Genomic DNA, 26374 nt, shown 5'->3' on the forward strand with positions numbered 1-26374 from the left:
CCTTGTCCCTCTTCTCCCTCCCATTCTTCCTCTCTAAGGGTGGGGAGCTGGGACACACATCCACTGATTCCTGCCCCAGCTGGTTGACAGTTGCCCTTGAAGGCAATAACTTTTCTTCTGCACTTCAAGGTTTCTGTTGTAAACCAGCTGAGATTGTGGAACAAAAAACTTTGAGATTGCAGGTATGCTTCAAGTATCAAGTAAGGAACACTGGTGGTGTGACTGGAGCTGTCCACCAGAGCTGTGCTGAAGTCTGGCATGGAATGAAAAAGTGTCTGCTATATGTAGAAGACTGTTGCAATAATCTTGATGAAGGATCATGGTGGCTCAGGCCATTGTGAAGATAGTGTCAACAAGATTTGTTCGTGGATTGGATGAAGGGTATGAAACAAAGGAGGCAAGATGAGCCCAGGATTTTAGAAGTATGGAGTTTTCACAAGCTGAGCTAGGGAGGTATATGAAAGGAGCAGATTTTGGGAAGCTGTTGGGGGGAATCATAAGTTTGATACTGGACTATAAGTCTGAGGTATTTATTAGACCTATGAGTGGACAGGTAGTTGGATGAGGTGATCTGCAGTCTGTGGAGAGGTCTCGGCTAAAGCTGAACATTCCTCAAGCATTGTAAATGGAATTTAAATCCATGAGACAGGTAGTTGGATGAGGTGATCGGCAGTCTGTGGAGAGGTCTTGGCTAAAGCTGAACATTTCTGAAGCATTGTAGATGGAATTTAAATCCATGAGATTATAGGCTCTCCTGTAAGGAACAAGCATAGATAAAGAGGTCTGAGAACAGGGCCCTGGAGCAGCAACACTTCATGTCAAGGAGATGAGACGAGGCTGACCGAAGAGGGGCCACTGAGGTAGGAGAACAAGAGAGGGTGGGATCCCAGAGGCCAAAGGAGGAAAGAGTTTCAAGAAGGAGTTGATCAGGGGCTCCTGATGGGTTGAGAAAGGGGTGGACTGAGACTTTAGATTTAATAATAGAAATTGCACTGGAGACTCAACAAGAACTGCATTGGTGGAGTGGTGGCAACGGCAGCCTGATTACAGTGAGCTTAAGAGAATGTGTGAGGAGAAGAATTAGGGGAAAGAGGTAGAGATGTTGCTTTGGAGGAGTGTTGATGTAAAGTAGAACCAAGAAAATGGGGCCTCAGCCCAAGGGAAATTGGGGGTTGAGGGAAGTTTTTGTTTTTTGTGTTTTTAAAGTAGGAGATATTATGGCATTTTTATTTATTGGTGAAATGATTTGATAGGATAAATTTGATCCTGGAGGAGAGCATGGCTGCCCATTCTAGTATTCCTGCCTGGAGAATCTTCATGGACAGAGGAGTCTTGTGGGCTACAGTCCATGGGGTCACAAAGAGTCGAACACAACCGAGCGACTAAGCATAAACTTGATGATGTAGGAGAAAGAGAAAGCAGTTACTGGTTCTGTTCTCTCTCTTGAACAGAAGAGAGAATGTAATATAATGCACAAGGTGGGGATGGCACCTTAACTAGGAGAGGAACACAAGGGATGTGGGTTCAAATATAAGTAGGTCAGTAGTTGGGCTTGTGGGTAATAGATGTGGACATGCTTTTCTGATTGCTTCTATTTTTTTTCAGTGAAATCAGAAGCAAGACTCATCTGAGAGTGAGGATGGGGGAGAAAGTTTTGGAGGTGTGAAGAGACAGGAGAAGGTACGAAGTAGTCATCTTGAAGAGAGTATGGACTAGAGAGATGGGGTAGAGTTGCTGGACAGCACTGAGAACCCACTTGAGTTTAAACTGAGGCCAGTCAGCATGGTGCTTTATTTATTTATTTATTTATTTTGTTAGTCACATTCAGCTTCACGGATATAGGTGGAGAATTGGACGTTACCAAGGTTGGGGTTTTTAGTAGGCACATATAGAGTCAGGGAGGAGAAGGTTATAAAACAGTGTGACCAGTCATGGAATTTAAGTTTGATTAAGAAGGAAGCAGGAGAAGGCAATGGCACCCCACTCCAGTACTCTTGCCTGGAAACTCCCATGGACGGAGGAGCCTGGTAGGCTGTAGTCCATGGGGTCTCGAAGAGTCGGACATGACTGAGCGACTTCACTTTTTTCACTTTCATGCATTGGAGAAGAAAATAGCAACCTGCTCCAGTGTTCTTGCCTGGAGAATCCCAGGGACGGTGGAGCCTGGTGGGCTGCCATTTCTGGGGTTGCACAGAGTTGGACACGACTGAAGCAACTTAGCAGTAGCAGCAAGAAGGAAGCAAGGAAGTAAGAGGAGTGAGGGACGTAGGTTTAGGATGAAGGTATAGGACCATTGGAGTGTAGATCCTGGAGTTGCTGAAGAATGAATGGAGTCAGAAACCTAGAGAGAATGAGCTGCAAAATTGTGGAGAATGAGGTGTTGGAAATTGAGTTTATAGAGAACATCCAAGTATAGCTAAGTTTAAGACTAAGACTAACTGGGAGTTTGGTGGCCGAGGGAGCTAAAGGACAAGATCATTGGAGGAGGGGAGGTCAGGGTACAGGATCTGAGATGCAAGAAAGATCATCTGTATGGGAAATGAAATTAGTAAGAAGTACAACATGAGTAGTATTGGAGAGAGTGATGACATGCCAGGTGCTAAATCTTCAGGAAATGTGGAGAAGTGATGTGGGCATTTGTAGATGAGTGCAGCAAGGCAGGGTGGTGGGTGGTCCAGACCAGTGGCATGATCTGCAAAGCTAGGAGGTTTTAGGGAGCAAATAGACAGTGGCTTAGAAGTGGCAGTGGAAAATAAGGAGGACACCTGCCTGTCTCCAGGCCCAGGGCTTCAAAGGGTGTGGGAGAGAAACAGCTACCACTGGAGAAGCCTGTAGGGAAACAGTGTTCTCATCCAGGTTTCAGGTGGAGTAAGAAGGGGAAGGTGATACTCAGAAAAGTTAAAGATGTCATTTATTAATAGTATTCATAAGCTGGTACAGTTGGGAAACTGTTGACTATTTTGGTGTATCAAGAATGTTTAATCAAATAGAAGAGAGAAAATTAAAGGGAAATAAGAAATTGGTGCTCTAATAAATGGTTCTTACTTTAAAATAGTCATTAATTTCTAGGTAAAGTAAAAGTGTAATCCTTTCAACACGCTGTTTCTTTGCCTGAGGTTCCTCCCTACTCGCTACCCCCCCACCCCCCACCAGCTTCTCCTCAGAAAGAGGTTAAAGGTACTGAGAGGGGTACACTGTTATTGATGGAGTAACATTTTTGCAGAAACAAAAGAGGACGTGATCCTGAGCACAAGTTGAGGTTTTAGAGTATGGGCATAGGTTGGCAAACTGTGTGAATGGATCTAGGAGATGGGGACTTGAAGAACTTTCCATCTGATGGCTTCTATTTTCTCTTTAAAATAGGAAGCAAAGTCACCTGCTTAGTGTGATTTGAGAGCAGATAGGGTTTCGTAGTTTGACTCTGCTTTGATGTAGAATAGGAGCTAGTTCACTTGTTAAAGAAAGAAACATTTTTGGACAAATGATGAAATCTGTTCAGGTTAGAACTCACTTTATAAAGGTGCAAGTCTCCCTAGTTTAATGACCTCATCTAGAAGTCTCATCATACTGGGTGTAGGAATGGAGGAGTCCAATAGGTGGATTGATTCAGACTAGGGTTTGTGTGCAGAAATAGAATAGAAAGATTAAAGGTCGAGAACTTGAGGAGCCCAGTAAGTTGGAGTGTGAAGGAATATACAATAGGATATAGTCAAGGTATGGAAGATAGTGGAGACAGAGGAGAAAGGAGAAAACTCAATATTTTGGAGATCCAGATGAAGACTAATATATTAGGATAAGGTCATGAGATATCCGGAAGGATATCAGGGAATGGAAGATTCAGGGAATGGGAAGTTGGAATTTAAGATTTCAGATGTGGCACAGTTCCAGATATGACAGAAATCTAGGCTATGGCTTTTGAAATGTCTGGCACAGTGATGGAGGTAATCATTGAAGTTAAGGAATTCAAAATGCTAACAGTATAGATGCTAGAGGATTAGATGGCTCATGCGCTTGTGTACATGTCCAAATGTATATTGAAGTCACTAGATGTATTGACAGGGACTGGGATACAGAAGAACTTGGTTGACAAAGTCTTGAACGAATGAAGAGCAGTCCTTAGGAGACAGATGACTGATTGGGGTAGAGGGTGATCTGGCTGGATGGTGCAGCCTCCCAGTAGCAGTGTTTTGTATGTGTACATGTGACTAGAACAGTGAGCTGAGGTCAAGATTCTAGTGTATTTGTGTATGTCATTTTTTCCTCCAGTCATAACAGACATACATTTATTTCTTCTGCTGTTACTTCTTATCCACTTATTAGCCCTTGTTGAGTTTAACAGCTGATATGTTTAATTTCTTTATGGAGATTAATAAGATTGGTTTCCTGGGGCAGGAGGAGTTAGACATTCGAACACTGCAAACCAAAAATCGCAAACTGGCAGAAATGCTGGATCAACGGCAAGCCATCGAAGATGAACTCCGTGAACACATTGAAAAACTGGAACGAAGACAGGCCACTGATGATGCCTCACTATTGATTGTCAACCGGTACTGGAGTCAGGTAGTAGCTTGTTAATTTACTCAGGTTTTGGTTTGAGCATTGTAGTTCTCTGTAGCCTTCTCTTTATTTCCAAAGTTGCTTCCTTCTGTATCTTCATAACTGTACCTCCTCTGCTCTAGTTTGATGAAAACATCCGTATCATCCTTAAGCGTTATGATCTGGAGCAAGGTTTGGGAGACCTACTCACAGAGAGAAAAGCCCTTGTTGTGCCTGAGCCAGAACCAGACTCTGACAGCAATCAAGAACGGAAAGATGACCGAGAGAGAGGTGGGTGTTCGTGACAAGTTTACCGCTGCATGCGTTCTGGGTGTTTGAAGTAGGGCTTCGCTTTGAGGCCCTCCATCTGAGGGGAAAAAGTAGATTTTGATATTTGCAGTTTTATAATTTTAGGGGCTTCTTTTTTCCCCCTGTGTCCTCAGGGGAAGGGCAAGAGCCAGCTTTCTCTTTCCTTGCTACTTTGGCCAGCAGTTCCAGTGAAGAGATGGAATCTCAGCTGCAGGAGCGTGTGGAGTCCTCCCGCAGAGCAGTGTCCCAGATTGTGACCGTCTATGATAAACTGCAAGAAAAGGTGGAGCTCTTATCACGGAAGCTGAACAGTGGAGGTGAGGCAAAACCTAGGAGACGGGAGCAGAGGGGGAGGAATAGGAACTAACCTTTGTGTGTGAGTTTGTAGTTTTCAAACTTATACATTATTATTATTTTCAAACTTATATCTTTATTTTTTTTAAGATTTTTTATTTTTATTTATTTATTTTTTTTGAATCTGAAAAATATTTTAATAATTTTAAAGGATAAGTTGGGTTTATGAAAGGAATCTGAGAATATTATATACCTGCAGGACATTTTGTCTTGCACAAATACCAAAGTATTAAATGTAATGCTTTTAATATCACTTTTTATGCCAACCTTTTCTTGAAACAGTAGAATTATTAAAAAAAAAATTAGAAGGGCAAAGTTAATGTCCACTTTTAACTGGCTGTGCTTTCTTTTTTTTTTAATTTAAATGTATTTATTTTAATTGGAGGCTAATTACTTTACAATATTGTATTGGTTTTGCCATACATCAACATGAATCCACCACAGGTGTACATGTGTTCCCCTTCCTGAACCCCCCTCCCACCTCCCTCCCCATACCATCCCTCTGGGTCATCCCAGTGCACCAGCCCCAAGCATCCTGTATCCAGCATCAAACCTGGACTGGTGATTCATTTCTTACATGATACTATATGTGTTTCAATGCCATTCTCCCAAATCATCCCACCCTCTCCCTTTCCCACCGAGTCCAAAAGACTGTTCTATACATCTGTGTCTCTTTTGCTGTCTCGCATACAGGGTTATTGTTACCATCTTTCTAAATTCCATATATATGTGTTAGTATACCGGAGAAGGCAATGGCAACCCACTCCACTACTCTTGCCTGGAAAATCCCATGGACGGAGGAGCCTTGTGGGCTGCAGTCCATGGGGTTGCTAGGAGTCGGACATGACTGAGCGACTTCACTTTCACTTTTCACTTTCATGCATTGGAGAAGGAAATGGCAACCCACTCTAGTGTTCTTGCCTGGAGAATCCCAGGGACGGGGAAGCCTGGTGGGCTACCGTCTCTGGGGTCGCACAGAGTCGGACACGACTAAAGTGACTTAGCAGTAGCAGCAGCAGTGTTAGTATACTGTATTGGTGTTTTACTTTCTGGCTTACTTCACTCTGTATAATAGGCTCCAGTTTCATCCACCTCATTAGAACTGATTCAAATGTATTCTTTTTAATGGCTGAGTAATACTCCATTGTGTATATGTACCACAGCTTCCTTATCCATTCGTCTGCTGATGGACATCTAGGTTGCTTCCATGTCCTGGCTATTATAAACAGTGCTATGATGAACATTGGGGTACACGTGTCTCTTTCAGTTCTGGTTTCCACGGTGTGTATGCCCAGCAGTGGGATTCCTGGGTCATAAGGCAGTTCTATTTCCAGTTTTTTAAGGAATCTCCACACTGTTCTCCATAGTGGCTGTACTAGTTTGCATTCCCACCAACAGTGTAAGAGGGTTCCCTTTTCTCTACACCCTCTCCAGCATTTATTGCCTGTAGACTTTTGGATAGCAGCCATTCTAACTGGCGTGAAATGGTACCTCATAGTGGTTTTGATCTGCATTTCTCTGATAATGAGTGATGTTGAGCATCTTTTCATGTGTTTGTTAGCCATCTGTATGTCTTCTTTGGAGAAATGTCTATTTAGTTCTTTGGCCCATTTTTTGATTGGGTCATTTATTTTTCTGGAATTGAGCTGCAGGAGTTGCTATATCTTTATTTTTAACTAAATGTCTTAAAGTCAGTTTTAATCTGTTCTTGTTTTTTGTTTTTCTGTTATCTCTTGTTATTTTCAAACAAAGTTGGCTCAGGTTTTAGAATTGTTAGACCTCAATGTTTAAAAAGGTAAAATGATGCATGAATGGAAAAGTGTCTATTTGAAATAAAACTTCTATTTTATATTACTATTCAGAGTTAATGCAGAAACTTACATATGTATAGTGTAGTTAAGTACTTGTGTAGCTAGGTTGCATCTTATTAAATGTCCTGACTTCATGCTTTAAATAATAATCATGGTCTAGTTGTAATATTTTAATTTCTCTGATTGTCATTAAGATGTTTAACCTTTCATTTCTGAGAGAGATACTTCAAATATAATGGCAGTTGAATCACTGGCTGGGAAAAACAAGAATTTTCTTACTCTGTAATTTTGTTTTTAAAGATACTTAGGCCAAGTTAATCAATAGAATTAGAAGGAGAGGCATATTAAGGACTTCGTAAAATTTTGTGGTCAAAAGTTTCTTTTGTTTTTCTAATAGTGTGTTTGTGTGTTTCTGTATTTTATTATTTATAACGGATACTTGTTTTAAGATATACAAATCAGAAGTCACAAAAGTCCTCCCATCTTACTTTTCCAGAGATAGCCATTGTAAATAGTATTATTTGTGTCCTCCCAGACTTTTGTGCTTATATATTATATTTACTTTGTGTGTTCCCAGCTATGTCTCTTGGTATACTGTCTTGCCTTACTCTTTGTTTCTCCATTTTCTTGCTCTGTTTCTGGTGTCTAGTTGGAGCTTATATAATGGTGAATGAATGGCTATAAATCTTCCTTGTCATTTAATGTAAACTGAGTTGTGTGTTACTTCTTTCTCCCTTAGCTCTACTTGAATAGTTAGGAGGTATTATTAAACAATATGCACATGGATATACCATAATACATAATACATATGGTATATCCATGTGCGTATTATATCAGATGGAATGCCATATACAGAGGCTGTCTCATTGATAAACTTGATTTTATAAATGAATATCAAGAAAGGAATGACTGTGTTTAAAAAGGAGCTAAAAAGAGTAGTGCATTAAATGGTACTTTAAAATTATGCCTTTTGATGGCATGCATTTTAAGGTAGAGGTCAAGTTAAAAAGTAAAAACATTCAGTACAAGTTACAAACTGCTAAGCTGCTATTTATAACATGAAAGATGGTTGCCATCGATTAGCTGAATGTTTTAATAGACAAAGATGTGTGAAGTGTGAATTGTATCATCAACTCTAACTTTTGGCAGTTCATTTTTCCCTCATGTTTATTTGGCCCTTGATTCAATAGAATTGCATTTATTAGCTTGTTTATTAAGTCACTAAATGTTTATTGAGCTCTTATTATATTCTGGGCCCTGTTCTCAATATCTTAGGGTATTAAGAGGACTAAAATTCAGCCCCAAGTTCTTACCTTAGGTTTTGAATCAGAATCACTCTTGAGAGTTTTTGGTGCATACTGTTTTTTGGCCCTGCCCATGTGTATTCTTATTTAGTATGTATAGGATAGTCTTAGGTAAGTATCTAATTTTAAAGGTTCTCCAGGTGATGCAGGTAATCTTGGTTGAAAACCGTGAAAACCAGCACATGACTGACCTGTTTTACATTTCTAAGAGTGATGCCAGTTTTACTTCCTGATAACTGTCTCTAGGGTCAGTATATGACCTGAGAGTATCAGGTCAGTATATGACCTGAGAGTATCAGGTCAGTATCACCTGGGAGGATTTCAGCTATAGTATTTATGACTCTAATTTTAAACATACTAATTTGGTATGTTAAGTTCTATAGGTGTACTTCCTTCTTTGTATATTATATAATAACACTATACATTTCAATTCTTGAGCCTCCAGAGTACATCTAGCATAGTATTCCAGAATATGATAAGTAATCCTATGCTCTTGTCTTTATTCTTCATGATTTTATAGATGCCCATTTGAACAGTGAAATTGCTGCTCTCTGCTGTGCCCTTCCCTTCTCTGCCAATAGAGAGAGGCTTCATGTCGCTATTAGTGAATACTAGGAATTTGTGATCGGAGAAGGCGATGGCACTGCACTCCAGTACTCTTGCCTGGAAAATCCCATGGGTGGAAGAGCCTGGTGGGCTGCAGTCCATGGGGTCGCAGAGTCAGACACGACTGAGCAACTTCACTTTGACTTTTCACTTTCATGCATTGGAGAAGGAAATGGCAACCCGCTCCAGTGTTCTTGCCTGGAGAATCCCAGGGACGGCAGAGCCTGGTGGGCTGCCGTCTATGGGGTCGCACAGAGTCGGACATGACTGAAGCGACTTAGCAGCAGCAGGAATTTGTGATAGCCTTAGAAAACAGAATTTTACTACTATTAAGTCTGAGACTGATTAGAGATACTCTGTCTTGTCTACAAGTCTAAAATGCAGTTTTTGGGGGAGACCGTTCCTTATCTGAATAAAGTTATAGGACACCCTCCATTTTTTTTCACAAGGCATTTTGGTTTCATAGAAAAGGATGGGCGTTAGGTGAGCTTGCCTCTGTCTACCTCTGCAGAAGCACAAGGTTGACTGGTTTTCTTAAGCAAGGGCTTTAATAAGGACTGAGCCCTCTAAGCAAGCCTGGGTACTTAATCTGTCATGGGAAGATCTTAAAAGCCAGCTGTTTCTTAAAGTTTCCAGGAAAGTGAAGTGAGCTCGCACATGAATGCTTTGGCGGGATAGACAGTTGTAAAATGTGACACCATAGCTGCTAAACTAAAGTACAGTTCTTCTCCCTCAGACAGTCTGATGGTGGAGGAAGCAGTGCAGGAGCTGAATTCCTTCCTTGCACAAGAGAACACGAGGCTGCAAGAACTGACAGACCTCCTTCAGGAGAAGCATTGCACCATGTCTCAGGAGGTACTTGACCAGAAAGGAGGTGGTGGTTTTCAGTAGGCTGTGCCAGGCGTTGACTCAGAGTACTGAGTGCTCTAAAGGTCATCTTACTCTGGAAAGCCTGCTTTGATATTTTGAAGGGCAGGTTAAAGCAACCAACTCTGAGAAATCAAAGCCCGAGGAAAGGTTTAAGAGAAGGAAGGAATCGAATGTTTCTCCTTGACTTTGTTTAAATAGACATTATAGGATTTTAGTTTTTAGGAAGAATTGCCATCATGAAGTTTTGCAAAACAACACACCAAACCCCCAAATATGAAATTAGTCCAAAAGATCACGTACAGTGTTACTGAAGAATGGGTCGGTAGAAATTTAAACAGTAGGAAATACTGCATTTATGACGATCTACGAACTTGAGAAATGTGGGTTTTTAGTCCAAACTTGGACACACATAGGGCCATAAGCAAACTGTGTCAAGATTTGGGTATTTATATAAAATGACTGAGACACAGTCGTGATAAGCCTTGTGCTGAAATTTGACCTACCTTAGTTGGGCCACCCAACTCGTATGCTTATAAGTTAATAGTTACCATGTATTTAGTGCCTGGCACTTAAGTACTTTATGAGTATTATTTCCCATGGTCAAATAACTCTCATCTTATTGCTAAGGAAACATTTTCAGAGAAATTGGTGACTGGTCTGAGGGCATACAGTCAGATTGGAATGTGATTCAGATGTTGGTCTGTTTAACTTTAAAGCCCATGTTCTTCATTATACCCTGTTTCTGAAACTCCACTGCCAAGGTACACGCTGGGCTGGTTGCATGGGAATCATCTGGGAAGTTTAATAATACTTCTCATCAACTTTCAAAGGGGTTATAGTATAGTGGTCCTTATAGAGAAATTGGATTGTAGTAAAAAAAAAAAAAATAGTATAACTTTCATGTTTTAAGGTATAAACTAGGTGCTGCCAAGATGAGAAGGTCTTCCTTTACCAGCCCTTTCCCAAATCTTAGCAATACTAAGCTGGAGAGGCACAGTGCTTTGCTCAGCTGACCTGATGTCCATGATGGCTCTCATGGCTGGCTGTTGATACAGCCTGTCAGCTAAGAACTCTCCTTAGTTGTCCACTGGAGTGTCGCCTCCCCGTTATGGCTGTTTCAGGGTAGTTGGACTTATTGTGTGGCAATTGGCTTCTCCTGAGAGGAAGAGAATTAGTGTTTCAAGAATACCAGGCAGAATCTGCATGGCCTTTCAGACATCTTGAAGTTATGTAGCATCATTTCCACTGGGTCACCAGAGTTGACCCAGATTCAACAAGTGGGGACATTGACCTCAACTGCTGTTGGAGGACCGTCAAAGAATTTTGGGGCCATGATGTGAAAGGTGTGAGTTTGGTGATGAGAGTATTAAACAGCACTAGCTATGTATAGCTCCTAAATAAGCAGAGAACAACATAGATTTTTGTATCTTTATAGCGTCTAATTCTAGATTGCCCTGGGGTCAGCTTGAAAAAGAGAATGGAAGTTTTCCTTTCATTCTCTTTGGTTTATCATTTGTGAGAATGTGGGGAGGGAAGGTTGAGGGTAAAGATAACTGTCTTTTCTAAATAAATCTTTGAATTTTTATCTCCTAAAATATTTGTCTGGTAAAATGAAGGATGTTCTCTTTTACCTCTTAAAAAACACATATTTTCTGATGGGTTTGTGGTTGTATAGGGAAATGGTGTTTCTCAGAGGTAGAAAAATTACTAAATCTTAGGTAGTCTTTTCCTTGTGAGAGTTCTTAGAGACTTCTACAGTTTTCCTGATTGTGACTAATCCAGAACTGTTGAAAGAACCTGTGATTTCAGTTTCATGCTCATATGTTGGAAAGAAAGGGAATTATCTTTTACTTAAATCTTTTCTATAATGATGCAGTAAATGGCTAATTCTGTGGGATTTGGGATTTAAGGCATTCCTTTTCTAACTTGGTCTTATTTTCGGTATATTTTTCTGAACACCTGTCTTTGGGATGTAGTTTTCCAAGTTGCAGAGTAAAGTGGAGACAGCTGAGTCACGAGTGTCTGTCCTGGAGTCCATGATCGATGACCTGCAGTGGGATATTGACAAAATTCGAAAGCGGGAACAGCGACTTAACCGACACTTGGCAGAAGTCTTAGAACGGGCAAGTGCTGTTTTATTCATAGTTTGAAGACTGGAATCGTTTTAAGAAGTCTACTCAGAAGGGATGGGCTTGGATAATATTAATAGTACTTGAGGACAAACAGGCTCCTTTGAAAGTACTTTGGTTATCAAACTAAAATTCTAGGGTCTCTCACTAAAGAATCTTTGTCTTCTCCATAGGTAAATTCAAAAGGTTATAAAGTGTATGGTGCCGGGAGCAGCCTCTACGGTGGCACAATCACCATCAACGCCCGGAAGGTAAAATCAGTGACGCCCTCAGAATGTGTTTTTTTGACCTGGTGTCAGGTATTGCCTATCTCAGTGGTGAAGAATCCGCCTGCCAATGCAGGAGATGTGGGTTTGATCCCCAGGTAGGGAAGATTTCCTGGAGAAGGAAGTGCAACCCACTCCAGTATTCTTGCTTGGGAAATCCCTTGGACAGAGGAACCTAGCAAGCTATAGTCCAAAGGGGTCGAAAAAGTCAGATACTACTTAGCATCTCAACAACAGCAGCAGCAGCAGGTGTTGTTAGTTAGGTACTTAGGATTGTGTTCACAAGTTCACAAGTAACAGTGTGGGTTTTTTACTAGAAGAGTTTTTTACTAGAAGAGCTTAGGAATGGGAATGATTTAGAAATTCCTTTTCTTTAGTCTCATTTTGCCATTTCCTCCTTTTCTCCAGTTTGAGGAAATGAATGCGGAGCTTGAGGAGAACAAAGAGTTGGCTCAGAACCGTCACTGTGAGCTGGAGAAACTTCGGCAAGACTTCGAGGAGGTCACTTCACAAAATGAAAAACTGAAGGTAGGAGACTCAGCTCTGAGGGGCAGTGAAATAAAACTCTTTGCTGATCACCTCACACTTATGAAGCGTCACATAAAGCATAATTTATGAGGGAAGAGAAAAATAGAAGTTTTGTTGCTGTATCTATCTATTTGGTTATATAGTTACTTAATATTTATACCCTGCCTTGTTCTGAAAAGGATTTAAAGCAGCCTTCAAAGGTACATTGACTAAATCAATGCTCTAATGTAGGACCTATGAGAAAAATGAGGAGTAGGGTAAACTAGGGTGATGATCCAAAATGGATTTTTAAAATGGGGCTTGTATACAAGACATATGCAAGAAGCTTGTATGTACTTGCTTCTGGCCACTCCCAGGTCAGTTCTGCCAGATTGCACCACAGGATTCAGCCCTGCAGTTTCTAACTGCCAAAACAGATTCGGAACTGTGGTCAGTGATCCTGACCACAGGATCAGATGGTCAGTTGATTTTCACACCTGCCCATTAGAATTTTCTCTCATGGTTCTTGGGTGGAAGAAAATGGATTCCTAAAGTCTTCCCGCCACTCTTTCAGTCTCAACCACTTGTCTTTTATAATTTGATACGTTTCTAAGTAAATACGTGCATAAAGATGTTTGAACTGAAAAAATAAAAAACAGAACACAAACAGCCCGAATTGAATCTGTTGAAGTGTTAGAATAATTTAACAGTTGCTTAGAAGAAGCATAAGTATTTTCGATACAATATCAAAAGTAGTTTTCTTTGTGACTGTCTACAAAGAGAACAAATTAGAGACCAATGTCCTCAACTATCTTCTTAAATATCCTGACAAATTTCATAGCGCTCTTCTCTGTCCCTAGATCTGACTGATTTCACACATCTCTTCTAGTGTCCTTGGACACATAGTGTACACCATGTATCAATTAAAACAGTCGTCAGGTGGAAGGATGCAGGCATCAGGTACTGCCTCTTGGAGGATCTAAATTAATTTGGGGTAGATTCTGTGTCACCAGAGGAATAGGTAGATGTATTTTACAAAGTTTGCCTCAGATGCACAGGACATCAGAGAGTTTAAGATTTTTATTTCCTGGCTAGCATCCTAGATTCTGCTTCTGACTTTTCCTTTCTTTGGGCACTCCTAAGGTGGAATTACGGAGCGCAGTGGAGGAAGTGGTCAAGGAGACTCCAGAATATCGCTGCATGCAGTCCCAGTTCTCCGTGCTGTACAATGAGAGTCTACAGTTGAAAGCACACTTGGATGAGGCTCGGACCCTGCTTCATGGCACCAGGGGAACCCACCAACGTCAGGTTGAGCTCATTGAGGTAACAGCCTAGCTTTTCCTTCTGTGTATAAGCTTTCTCCCTCATAAATTTTATAATTTTACTCTTTCTTGCTCAGTTAATTTTTTATTCATTCAGCAAACATTTATAGAGTGGTTGTAGGTCTCTACTCTGGTAGATGGTGGATATCCTGCCGTCAAGGATCATACAGTCACGTGGGGAGAGTAGTATCCAGTAGAATGCAGTGTGGTGCAATAGAGCATGTCCAAAACATGCAGGGATAAAGGAGACACAGCATCTGATAGACTATGGACCTGCCCTGATTCCACTTGCCAAAGTGGAGTGTGAATCTTAAGGATAAATACAAGCTTACTGGTAGATAGAAAAAGGAAAAAGGTTTTAAAAAAATAGTTTAGTGTGGCTGAAGTCTTATGTGCATGGGGGAGAACGGTGTATAGAAGCTGCATGGCTATGTAAATAATTTTTTTTTAAGGCAGAAACTTTGATTTATGTGTTCACTTCTGCATTTTCCTTAGCCTTTAAGTTTATGTTTCTGGTAGTTGGTCGTTTACTATATGTCTGCCAAATGAATTTAATATATCTTACTTGACTATTGATATACTGTTTAATTCTTTAGTTCTCCAACTAAATTGTAATACTCTGAGAGTTAGGAGCCATTTGCTGTATTTCTTGAATCTCCTGCCAGTTCTCAAATCAGTATTGTGCAGCTCTCTGGTACTCACTAAGTGTTGACTGAATGTATTGATTAAATTGGAATGAATCCCTCTTTTCTTGATATTTTCTTTTTTTCTTCTTAGACCCTTACAGGTCAAATTTAGGAAACATAGTCCTAGAACATGGTGACATTGCCTCATTCTGATAAGAATGTTTGGTTCCTTTTTCTGTGTGTAGCGAGATGAGGTTAGTCTTCATAAGAAGCTGAGGACGGAAGTGATCCAGCTGGAAGATACACTGGCCCAGGTCCGCAAGGAGTATGAGATGCTGAGGATAGAATTCGAGCAGACCCTTGCTGCCAATGAGCAAGCAGGTACCGTTACCCTGGCTCCACCCTGCGGCTTTGCTGCACATGCCTTCCTTGAAAGACAGCATGGTCACCAGGATTTTTAGCACTAACTTGGAGCTCAGGAGTCTTAAAGAACTTGAATTCTGTCATTCATTTTGGTGTTCAGGCTGGGTGCTTGTGTTTTAACTCAAGTTGGTCAGTTTTGTTTCCATCTTCCAAGAAGGAATTTTCCTTTTGACAGTTCTTCCTGTTTCTTGGAAGTTCCTCATGTGTTCTGCACTTTCTTTCCTCATGTCTTTGCCCTTGTCACCAGGGCTTCCCTGGTGGCTCAGATGGTAAAGCGTCTGTCTGCAATGCAGGAGACCCGGGTTCGATCCCTGGGTTGGGAAGATCCCCTGGAGAAGGAAATGGCAGCCCACTCCAGTATTCTTGCCTGGAAAATCCCATGGACAGCAGAGCCTGGTAGGCTACTGTCCATGGGGTTGCAAAGAGTCAGACACGGCTGAGCGACTTCACTTCACTTCACCTCACTTGCCCCTGTCACAGTTCTTCCTAACTTTGCTGATGCTATATTTAAGGCCCCATAAACCGGGAGATGCGCCACCTCATCAGTAGCCTCCAGAATCACAACCACCAGCTGAAAGGGGAGGTCCTAAGGTACAAGCGGAAACTGAGAGAAGCCCAGTCTGACCTGAACAAGGTAATAATCAGGAGGACCAGGATAAGTATTATTTACAGCTAAGTCTGCAAAGCTGTCTTGGGGTGAGGAGAACGGTGTGATCACTGTAACTGTGTGTGCTGCTTTCCTTCCTCTGCCCTCCCAGACTCGGCTGCGCAGTGGCAGTGCCCTCCTGCAGTCTCAGTCCAGTACTGAGGACCCTAAGGACGAGCCTGCAGAGCTAAAACAGGATCCTGAGGACTTAGCCGCCCAGTCGGCTGCATCGAAGGCATCTCAGGAAGAGGTCAACGAAATTAAGTCCAAACGCGATGAGGAAGAGCGAGAACGAGAAAGGAGGGAGAAAGAGAGGGAGCGAGAAAGAGAGCGGGAGAAGGAGAAGGAGCGAGAACGAGAGAAGCAGAAACTAAAAGAGTCAGAAAAAGAGAGAGAGTCTGCTAAGGATAAAGAGAAAGGGAAACATGATGATGGAAGGAAAAAGGAAGCGGAAATTATCAAACAATTGAAGATTGAACTCAAGTAAGAGCAGTGTTTTTAGAGTAACTGTTTCTGACTCTAAAGTGAAGGTTAGAACGTTGTACTTGAATAAGCATAGCTTATTCAATAATTGTAATATTTTCATTGTGACCAAGTGTACAGTTAATGTGGTCTCAGTTCTTGATCAAGTGTGCAACTTCAATGGCCTGCATGGCTATTGTATAGTCTGGTTCAGTGATCAGGTCTCAGTAAACCCTGTTGTTGCAGCCTTATTCCTCGTAAATCCAAATTAAGGAAAAGGATATCATGATTGAGATAACACTCATGAGAATTGTTGGAAATTAACTACTTCTCTTTACTAGATTTGGGCAAATTGTTGGCATTCATTATAATTTAAATTATAATAGGTGGAATATGTATGGCTATAACTTGAACAGTATTGATCTCTTTGATGGTGAAGTATTTGTGTATATATCACATTTAAAGCGATTTCTAGGAAGTTTACTGCTGCAGGCACTGAAACAGTAAGACAGACCTTTGAGTCAAGAAACACTGCCATACCATCCCTCTGAGTCGTCCCAGTGCACCAGCCCCAAGCATCCAGTATTGTGCATCGAACCTGGACTGGCGACTCGTTTCATATATGATATTAAACATGTTATGTTGATATATGGCAAAACCAATACAATATTGTAAAGTTAAAAAATAAAATAAAATTAAAAAAAGAAAGAAACACTGCCATAACCTCACATATCGCCCCCTCTTCCTCCTGCATAACCAGGAACTTTGCTGGTAGAACTGGTTCCTTCTTGCTCTGCATTGGTCATAGTTGAGTCTTTATTTATGTTTGGATTAGAGGGACTGCTGTCCCCAAAACATTCAAAAAGGATTGTTAAGAGGTTTGAAAGTTTAGTAAGATAAAGTTTTAGTCTTTAACTGATGGTTAATCACTCAGCTGTCAAATCTAGGATTAGTGGTATATTTTAAACTGAATTTTCCCCTTTTTTTCTCTTTCCCTCTTGCTGTCCTTGAGGCAAAGTTGTTGTTTTTGTTGTTTTTCTCAAGTGTGGTATCAGAATCATCTGAGTGATTTACTTAAAGTACGTTCTTGGACCCCATCCCAGACCTGCAGAATCTCAGTTCCTAAGAGTGGGGCCGAAGTGCCACAAGTACTTATCTTATAACTTGATGGTGGTGAATTCGGTCTGAAGGGAGAAATGATTCCTCTATACAACTTACTTTTCTATACTTTCTGAGTGTGTCCAGAAGTCTCTTAATTGTCTTTGCAAAAGTTTTGTCTTTTAGATGTGTTGTATAAAGTGTAAAATAGAACTGTTTAAGATATTTCACTCAATTCAAAATTCCCTTGATCTGATGCCCTTTGTTTTCTCATTATACCATTCCTCTCTACCACCCTTATCCTAGGAAAGCACAGGAGAGCCAAAAGGAGATGAAACTATTGCTGGATATGTACCGCTCTGCCCCAAAGGAGCAGAGAGACAAGGTTCAGCTGATGGCAGCAGAGAAGAAGTCTAAGGCAGAGGTAACCTGGTCTGCCGTTAACTGTCATTCTGATCGAAATCTTCATTTGTGGGATTTTCCTTTACACTTCTGAAGGTTGTAGTTTCTTTATCTTTAAAGTTAGAGTTAAAACTTTGCAGCATTTTCTTCCCTTTTGAAGACCATCTAAAATAGAGATTTCCAGATTTTCCATCAGAAAATTATGGGGAATAGGAGTAGCCTTTTCAAACTTTTTGCTCCCCTATATGCCATATAAATCATGGTATTACTGACTTTCCTCTTCTGATTACTTTTGGAAAGAATGCCTTATGCTTTTAAAATCTGGGAGCCTAGAAAAAAAGGGTGAAATTACTATTTTAAAGGAAAGTACATCTGCAGTTCTCCAGAACGCTGCTTGTAGAAGCATGTGATGTTGGAATGGAGTGGTATTAAAGCAGGGCTGTGATGTAGTCCACTAATGTATCATTTGCCTCCTTTCACAGTTCTGTAAAGGTTCTTTTGGTGTTTATGGGCCCTCTATCTGTGCACAGATTTAATTGATTTTTGAAATTGTGTGACAGCTTTTTTGTTTTTCTTTTTGTGTGATTCCTTTCCTCCTATAGTTGGAAGATTTAAGACAAAGACTCAAGGATCTGGAGGATAAGGAGAAAAAAGAGAATAAGAAAATGGCTGATGAAGATGCCTTAAGGAAGATCCGGGCAGTAGAGGAGCAGATAGAATACCTCCAGAAGAAGCTGGCCATGGCCAAGCAGGTGGGTGTACTTTTTTCATTTAATGAGCTTTTTAAAGTAAGTTTTGCTTTTTAAGTAAGTAATTGACAGTGAAATTTGCCCTGTCATTCCAGGGTTTTTTTTTTTGGTTAATATTTTTTTTTTCTCTTATGTATTTGCTTGTTTGTTTTTACATTGAAGTCTCTCATCATTCAGTAACTTTGGTGTATTTGAGAAGAAGGAAATTTACTCTTATTTTCAGATGGATAGCCAGTTGTTCAGAAACTGTTTATTGAGGAATCTGTCCTTTTTTGCTGATCTGGAATCAGGGGATGTAATGAATATGTAAAATTTTATACACATTATGGTTATGTGAAACTAAGAAATACATGTTCCCCAAATAGTTTACAAATAAATAACTCATATATTAACTGTGGTAGTTTCTGAGTCACAGCACTTGTCCCCTTCTCAAAGGAATGTATATTTCTTTATTTTTAAGTCCCAATGAATTTACTAACATACCAAAAATGGTTAGAAAAATCATATATCTGCATAAATAGACTGAAGTACACATAAGTATTTAATATGTGTGAAAAAAAGAGTTTTAACTCAACAGAATCAGTTCAGTTGCTCAGTCGTGTCCGACACTTTGCGACCCCATGAATCACAGCACGCCAGGCCTCCCTGTCCATCACCAACTCCCAGAGTTCACCCACACTCATGTCCATCGAGTCAGTGATGCCATCCAGCCATCTCATCCTCTGTCGTCGCCTTCTCCTCTTGCCCCCAATCCCTCCTAGCATCAGAGTCTTTTCCAATGAGTCAACTCTTCCCATGAGGTGGCCAAAGTACTGGAGTTTCAGCTTTAGCATCATTCCTTCCAAAGAAATCCCAGGGCTGATCTCCTTTAGAATGGACTGGTTGGATCTCCTTGCAGTCCAAGGAACTCTCAAGAGTCTTCTCCAACACCACAGTTCAAAAGCATAAATTCTTCGGCGCTCAGCCTTCTTCACAGTCCAACTCTCACATCCATACATGACCACAGGAAAAACCATAGCCTTGACTAGATGAAACTTTGTTGGCAAAGTAATGTCTCTGCTTTTGAATATGCTGTCTAGGTTGGTCATAACTTTCCTTCCAAGGAGTAAGCATCTTTTAATTTCATGGCTGCAATCACCATCTGCAGTGATTTTGGAGTCCAAAAAAATAAAGTCAGCCACTGTTTCCACTGTTTCCCCATCTAGTTCCCATGAAGTGATGGGACCGGATGCCATGATCTTCGTTTTCTGAACGTTGAGCTTTAAGCCAACTTTTTCACTCTCCGCTTTCACTTTCATCAAGAGGCTTTTTAGTTCCTCTTCACTTTCTGCCATAAGGGTGGTGTCATCTGCATATCTGAGGTGATTGATATTTCTCCTGGCAATCTTGATTCCAGCTTGTGTTTCTTCCAGTGCAGCATTTCTCATGATGTACTCTGCATATAAGTTAAATAAGCAGGGTGACAATATACAGCCTTGATGTACTCCTTTTCCTATTTGGAACCAGTCTGTTGTTCCATGTCCAGTTCTAACTGTTGCTTCCTGACCTGCATACAAATTTCTCAAGAGGCAGATCAGGTGGTCTGGTATTCCCATCTCTTGAAGAATTTTCCACAGTTTATTGTGATCCACACAGTCAAAGGCTTTGGCATAGTCAATAAAGCAGAAATAGATGCTTTTCTGGAACTCTCTTGCTTTTTTCATGATCCAGCAGATGTTGGCAATTTGATCTCTGGTTCCTCTGCCTTTTCTAAAACCAGCTTGAACATTAGGAAGTTCACGGTTCACGTATTGCTGAAGCCTGGCTTGGAGAATTTTGAGCATTACTTTACTAGCGTGTGAGATGAGTGCAATTGTGCGGTAGTTTGAGCATTCTTTGGCATTGCCTTTCTTTGGGATCAGAATGAAAACTGACCTTTTCCAGTCCTGTGGCCACTGCTGAGTTTTCCAAATTTGCTGGCATATTGAGTGCAGCACTTTCACAGCATCATCTTTCAGGATTTGAAATAGCTCAACTGGAATTCCATCACCTCCACTAGCTTTGTTCGTAGTGATGCTTTCTAAGGCCCACTTGACTTCACATTCCAGGATGTCTGGCTCTAGGTCAGTGATCACACCATCGTGATTATGTGGGTCGTGAAGATCTTTTTTGTACAGTTCTTCTGTGTATTCTTGCCACCTCTTCTTAATATCTTCTGCTTCTGTTAGGTCCATACCATTTCTGTCCTTTATCGAGCCCATTTTTGCATGACATGTTCCCTTGGTATCTCTAATTTTCTTGAAGAGATCTCTAGTCTTTCCCATTCTGTTGTTTTCCTCTATTTCTTTGCATTGGTCACTGAAGAAGGCTTTCTTATCTCTTCTTGCTATTCTTTGGAACTCTGTATTCAGATGCTTATATTAAGGAAGATAATTAAATGTGGTAGGGCAAAAACACAATAATATTGGAAAGAAAGTGGACATATATTTGAACACTCTACGTATTCTAGGATAACTCCCAATTGGAACATATATGTATGTTATATAAATGTATATATATAACATATATATATGTTATATATAGTGCTAAAGAAATCTATAAAAGAACCAGAAGAAAACAGATAAGTTTTTTTTTTTTAATTTGAAGTGGAGAAGACCTTTTTAACTATTAATAAAAGCTTAAAAAAATGAAAGAGTGATAATTTTGACTTACAGAAAAAAATCACAGAAAACTTCTGCATGGTGGCAAAGCCAAAGGATAAATGACAAACAGGAAAAATATATTTCTAATTCTTCACAAAATGGCTTATCTTTTTAATATACAAAAAATTTCCCCCAAAATGATAGGGAAGAAAACTCAAAAACCCAATAGAATAGGCACAGGATATGAATGGGGCCTCCCTGGTGGCTCAGCAATAAAGAACCTGCCTGGTAATGCAGGAGATGTGGGGTTGATCCCTGGGTTGGGAAGATTTCCTGCAGAAGGAAATGGCCACCTACTCCAGTATTCTTGCCTGGGAAATCCTGTGGACAGAGGAGCCTGATGCTTATAGTCAGACACAACTTAGCAACTAAACAACAACAACAAAGATATGAATAATTCATGGAAAAATAAATGACTCATAAACATATGAAAAGATGCTCATAATTTATAATTAGATAAATGTAGACTAAAACTGTTTTTGTATACTGTTCTGCACCTATCAGATTGTTATGAAACTTAGATGTTTTCAGTATGTTGGAAAGTCTGTAGATTACAGTTAGTATTATAATTGTGGAAAAGTATGAGAATATATGAGATTGTATGGTGGAAATTTTCTTACCCAACTCCTTCTTGATCAGTTTGTTAGATAACAGTTTGTATAATTTTTGTCTGCTTCAGCTCACTTCAAATACCAATGAACTAGTGAGTATCAGGCTAATAATCAGTGCTAGTGGTTTCAGATAACAAGGCTTCTTCTGTATTCCTCAGTGTAGTTCAGTCGCTCAGTCGCGTCCGACTCTTTGCGACCCCATGAACCGCAGCACGCCAGGCCTCCCTGTCCATCACCAACTCCCAGATTTTACCCAAACTCATGTCTGTTGAGTCGGTGATGCCATCCAACCATCTCATCCTCTGTCGTCTCCTTCTCCTCCTGCCCTCAATCTTTCCCAGCATCAGGGTCTTTTTGAATGAGTCAGCTTTTCACATCAGTTAGCCAGAGTATTGGAGTTTCAGCTTCAGCATCACTCCTTCCAATGAAAACCCAGGAGTGATCTCCTTTAGGATGGACTGTTTGGATCTCCTTGCAGTCCAAGAGACTCTCAAGAGTCTTCTCCAATACCACAGTTCAAAAGCATCAATTCTTTGGCACTCAGCTTTCTTTATAGTCCACTCTCACCATCCATACATGACTACTGGAAAAACCATAGCCTTGACTAGATGGACCTTTGTTGACAAAGTAATGTCTCTTCTTCTTAATATGCTGTCTAGGTTGGTCTGTATTCCTAGGGCTAACCTAGTGACTAAGAACTAAGCTTCTTAAAAACTGTCTGTCCCTGTCACTTGGTAATTTCCAGATTAATAGTTGGCACATTTAATTTCCTGTGTGCACTTCTTTGGAGTTAGAAGATTTTATTAAAATGAAGGTTCTTCTTTCTTATTTTAGGAAGAAGAGGCTCTCCTGTCTGAGATGGACGTCACAGGCCAGGCCTTTGAAGATATGCAGGAGCAAAATATCCGTTTGATGCAGCAGCTGAGGGAGAAGGATGATGCAAACTTCAAGCTCATGTCAGAGCGTATCAAATCCAATCAGATCCATAAGCTGCTGAAAGAAGAGAAGGAGGAGCTGGCAGACCAAGTTTTGACTCTGAAGACTCAGGTAACTAGAATGAATAAAGCTTTTCAGAATCCTGTTGAAGTAGGGTGTTTTCTATGTGAAAATACATGTAAAAGGATGATTATTGTGGCACTTTTTATATAGTAGGGAAAAAAACCCTAACAACTAATGTACATGATTAGAGTGTTGGTAAATAAATTATACATCCATACAGAGGAATACAATGAACTGTTTAAACAAATGTGAATCTGCCAATACAGAAAATTGTCTAAAATATATCACTAAGGGATTCATTTGTTCATCCATTTTGTGTTAAAAATGTGTATGTCTTTTGTGCGTGTGCTGTGTATCTTAAAAACTTACGGACGGCTGCATGAAAAATGGTAAGAGTGGCTATGTGATTACCTCTGAATGTTAGGATGAGAAATTGCCATAGTCCTGCATGTAATTCAGAGGGTTCATGGATAGAATTAGTATTAGCTCGAGATTTCTAAAGAGTTTCTTTTATGGAACTGTGGATTAACAGAGCTTGGTCAATTTTTTTTTTTTTTTTTTTCCTCTCTCTTTCCTGTTTGTGTTAAAATGTTCCTTTCTTTTTCTGAGGTTGATGCCCAGTTACAGGTAGTGAGGAAACTGGAAGAGAAGGAGCACCTGTTGCAGAGCAACATCGGCACAGGGGAGAAGGAGCTGGGTCTTAGGACCCAGGCCTTGGAGATGAATAAACGCAAGGTACGATGGATTACTCTGGGGTCTAATGTGATGGTTAGTCTTCGGACAGACAAATAAGTGTGACACTGGTGAAATTGCAGGTTTGCTTTATTCCTTGGGCTTGGGTATTTTTTCTCACTGCAAACAAGTGGTGATAGAGGATGTTACTTTATATATCCCTCATAGGCAATGGAGGCAGCCCAGCTTGCAGATGACCTCAAAGCACAGTTGGAGATGGCTCAGAAGAAGCTACATGATTTTCAGGATGAGATTGTAGAGAACAGTGTCACCAAAGAAAAAGATATGTTCAATTTCAAACGGGCCCAGGTCAGTTGTTTTTTCTTCCCTTTTTGCCTTTTAGGGGTTTTCTGGGCTCTGAAGTGACCTGTTTTAAGAGTCACTGATCTGTTGTATGTAATTTCCTACTTAACTCCTTGAGTGACAAGACAGAGTCTGTTTTCTTCACTGAAAATTATCCCTAAAGCCTATCCTGGTGCCTACCACGTAATGGGTGTGGAATCAGTACTTATTTATTTAAATGAATGAGTTAGTGAAATCGTAAAGAATTATCAGTAAAAAAATTTAGAGAATTTTAAAGTTCTATAATTTTTCTGCTTTTTGCGTATCTACTGTTTCTTAGGATGCCTTTCTATATCTAGCTGTAAATCTGTAAATTTCAATCCAGTCTATCTTCTGCTTAAAATTAATTGCCTTCAAATAAAGTGGCCTATCAAGTTTTCATCATTTACCTTTTTAAAAAAATTTAATCCCTCTAAATTCTTTGATTGGATTTTCACAGAACTAAATTGAATACACTTAGACACAACTGAAGTTTGGTGATATGATTATGGTTGCTTGCTCCGAAACTAAAGAAAATAGCTTGTTGTTTGTAATTCTCTACATTCTTAGAAGATAATTAGACATGAAAGGACAGAAAGTCCTTTCTTTCTATTGCAGAAAGTTCAAGTTGAAGCCTTTAATTTTTCTCATAAATGGCAGGTCTGAGGGAGTAACAGTTATGCTCTCCCATCACAGGAGGACATCTCTAGACTTCGAAGGAAGCTGGAGACCACGAAGAAACCAGACAATGTACCCAAATGTGATGAGATTCTGATGGAGGAGATTAAGGACTACAAGGTTAGAAAAACTGCTTCAGTGATTTGTGTGTGTGTGTGTGTGTGTGTGTGTATGTTTGTGAAGGCCTACTAACAAATTAGAAGAATAAATACTGACCGTCTTTACATGAAAGTAACCAGAGAACGGTTTATCCTGGTAGTTGGGTGGGGGGTGGTGCTATTATTATCTTAGTGCTCAGTGGATTTTCTTATTGTTTGCTTCTGCATGAGCCATTTGGGTCATAAACCTTTATGGTTACTCTGACTCTGATTCCTTTTTTTTCTAGGCACGCCTGACCTGTCCATGTTGCAACATGCGTAAAAAGGATGCTGTACTTACCAAGTGTTTTCATGTTTTCTGCTTTGAGTGTGTTAAGACCCGCTATGATACCCGCCAGCGCAAATGTCCCAAGTGTAACGCTGCCTTCGGTGCCAATGATTTCCATCGCATCTACATAGGTTGATCCAAGCCAGGAGAAGAAGAGGGGCAGGCTCCGTAGGCACTTAGTCATTAACCACTGAACTGCTACCTCCCCTCTCCTTGACTGTCATCCACAGGGCAGTGTTTCTGTCAACTCCCTTTCCTTCACAGACTGTGTCCAGGTTCTCCTCGCTAATACTTTGATGACTTCGGCTGGGGGAAAGGATTAGTCATGCCAGTCTTGGGTTTTAGAATGAATTAGAAACAAACAACTTTGTCTCCCCCACCGGCTTTATTTCCTATATTTAGACTTTTGAACCTCTTCTTCAGGCTCCCTATGTAACCTTGGGTTGTCCATTCCTCCTGAAGAAGTCAAATTGGTATTTTTGACACTGAAAAAGAAACAAGGAAGAGTGGAGACGTGTGGCTGCTTGCAGTGGGCGGTGATCTTTTAGAAATAAGCTATCTGCAGGTCTGAGCAGTACTCGATCTGGACAGTAAACTTCTTGTAGACTTGGATTATAAAATGGTATCATCATGCTCCTTATTCCTGTTTGAAGCCTTAATGAAATTTATGTCCAGGATGAGTCAGGCCACCTCCTGTTCACTAGTTGAGTACTCTGTTAAGGTCAGCTGGCTTCCTTGTTACAGTTATTTAAGTTTTGGATGTTCTACTCATCAATGTCTTTAAATTTCTTGAGGCCAGAATGATTTCAAATACTATAGCCCCCTTTCATCTTATAATGAAATCAAGATGGGAGAGGCTTGGGCACAGGACTGAGATGGTAAAGAGATCCAGTGGGTATTCTGGGAACTTGATGCAGAGAGGCCTTGGTGAGCTATGAATTACTCTCATCTGCCTCTCCACAGGGGTGGTTGTGACTCCTGTTTTCAGAAGATTCTATGTAATATTTCCGTAGGACTTTATACTCCTGCACAAGCTTCAATTAAAGCAGGATTCAGTTTGCTTTTGTGTTCATGTTTTCCTTTGAAATTTTTATATTTGTCATTATTAGTTGATTTTATACCTGCTGTTTTAGAATTAAATTCTATAGAACAGAAATAATCAACTGAGATTAAAAGACTAGCTGTGTTTAAACTATTTAGTTCTCTGATTAATTGAAATACTTTTCTCCTGGTTGTTTTATTGGGATTGTTCTGGGGAAGGGTTATGCCTAAAAGATGGTTTCTTTGACTATTTAGTTCTCTTCCATAGTTTGTTATGGGAGTAGGGGATTATGATTTGTTTTCTGGAAGGTATCAGGCTGCCTGGCACTTTAGTTTGAGAGTTCTTAAATGATAAGTTTTATGGTAACCAGCAAACCAGAGGTTTTTTTATGTCTCTGGTAAGGGGTTGTGTAAAACGGATCCCTTCTCGATCACCACATGTCCTAGAAGATGGGTAAGGGCAAA

The 26374-nt window shown here is 40.3% G+C and overlaps 1 protein-coding gene across 2 annotated transcripts in view; it reads left to right on the top strand.

Moving 5' to 3' along the window:
• The window catches only part of RNF20 (ring finger protein 20), a 28665-nt gene extending 2602 nt beyond the window's left edge, over positions 1-26063 (top strand). Inside the window, exons 2-20 of one of the 2 annotated variants that reach the window (XM_055579183.1) lie at positions 1606-1680; positions 4393-4560; positions 4680-4827; positions 4980-5162; positions 9657-9775; positions 11767-11913; positions 12093-12170; positions 12594-12713; positions 13836-14015; positions 14886-15021; positions 15576-15697; positions 15822-16192; positions 17576-17693; positions 18274-18423; positions 22547-22759; positions 23321-23446; positions 23612-23752; positions 24461-24562; positions 24828-26063. In XM_055579183.1, coding sequence (XP_055435158.1) covers positions 4444-4560; positions 4680-4827; positions 4980-5162; positions 9657-9775; positions 11767-11913; positions 12093-12170; positions 12594-12713; positions 13836-14015; positions 14886-15021; positions 15576-15697; positions 15822-16192; positions 17576-17693; positions 18274-18423; positions 22547-22759; positions 23321-23446; positions 23612-23752; positions 24461-24562; positions 24828-25004 — 2748 coding nt within the window. In that variant the 5' untranslated portion in view covers positions 1606-1680; positions 4393-4443 and the 3' untranslated portion in view covers positions 25005-26063. The remainder of the gene's footprint in view (positions 1-1605; positions 1681-4392; positions 4561-4679; positions 4828-4979; positions 5163-9656; positions 9776-11766; positions 11914-12092; positions 12171-12593; positions 12714-13835; positions 14016-14885; positions 15022-15575; positions 15698-15821; positions 16193-17575; positions 17694-18273; positions 18424-22546; positions 22760-23320; positions 23447-23611; positions 23753-24460; positions 24563-24827) is intronic. The other variant, XM_055579182.1, reaches the window with a different exon arrangement.
• The last annotated feature ends 311 nt before the right edge of the window (positions 26064-26374 follow it).

The sequence above is a fragment of the Bubalus kerabau genome, chromosome 4 (assembly GCF_029407905.1).
Source record: "Bubalus kerabau isolate K-KA32 ecotype Philippines breed swamp buffalo chromosome 4, PCC_UOA_SB_1v2, whole genome shotgun sequence".
Taxonomy (NCBI): domain Eukaryota; kingdom Metazoa; phylum Chordata; class Mammalia; order Artiodactyla; family Bovidae; genus Bubalus; species Bubalus kerabau.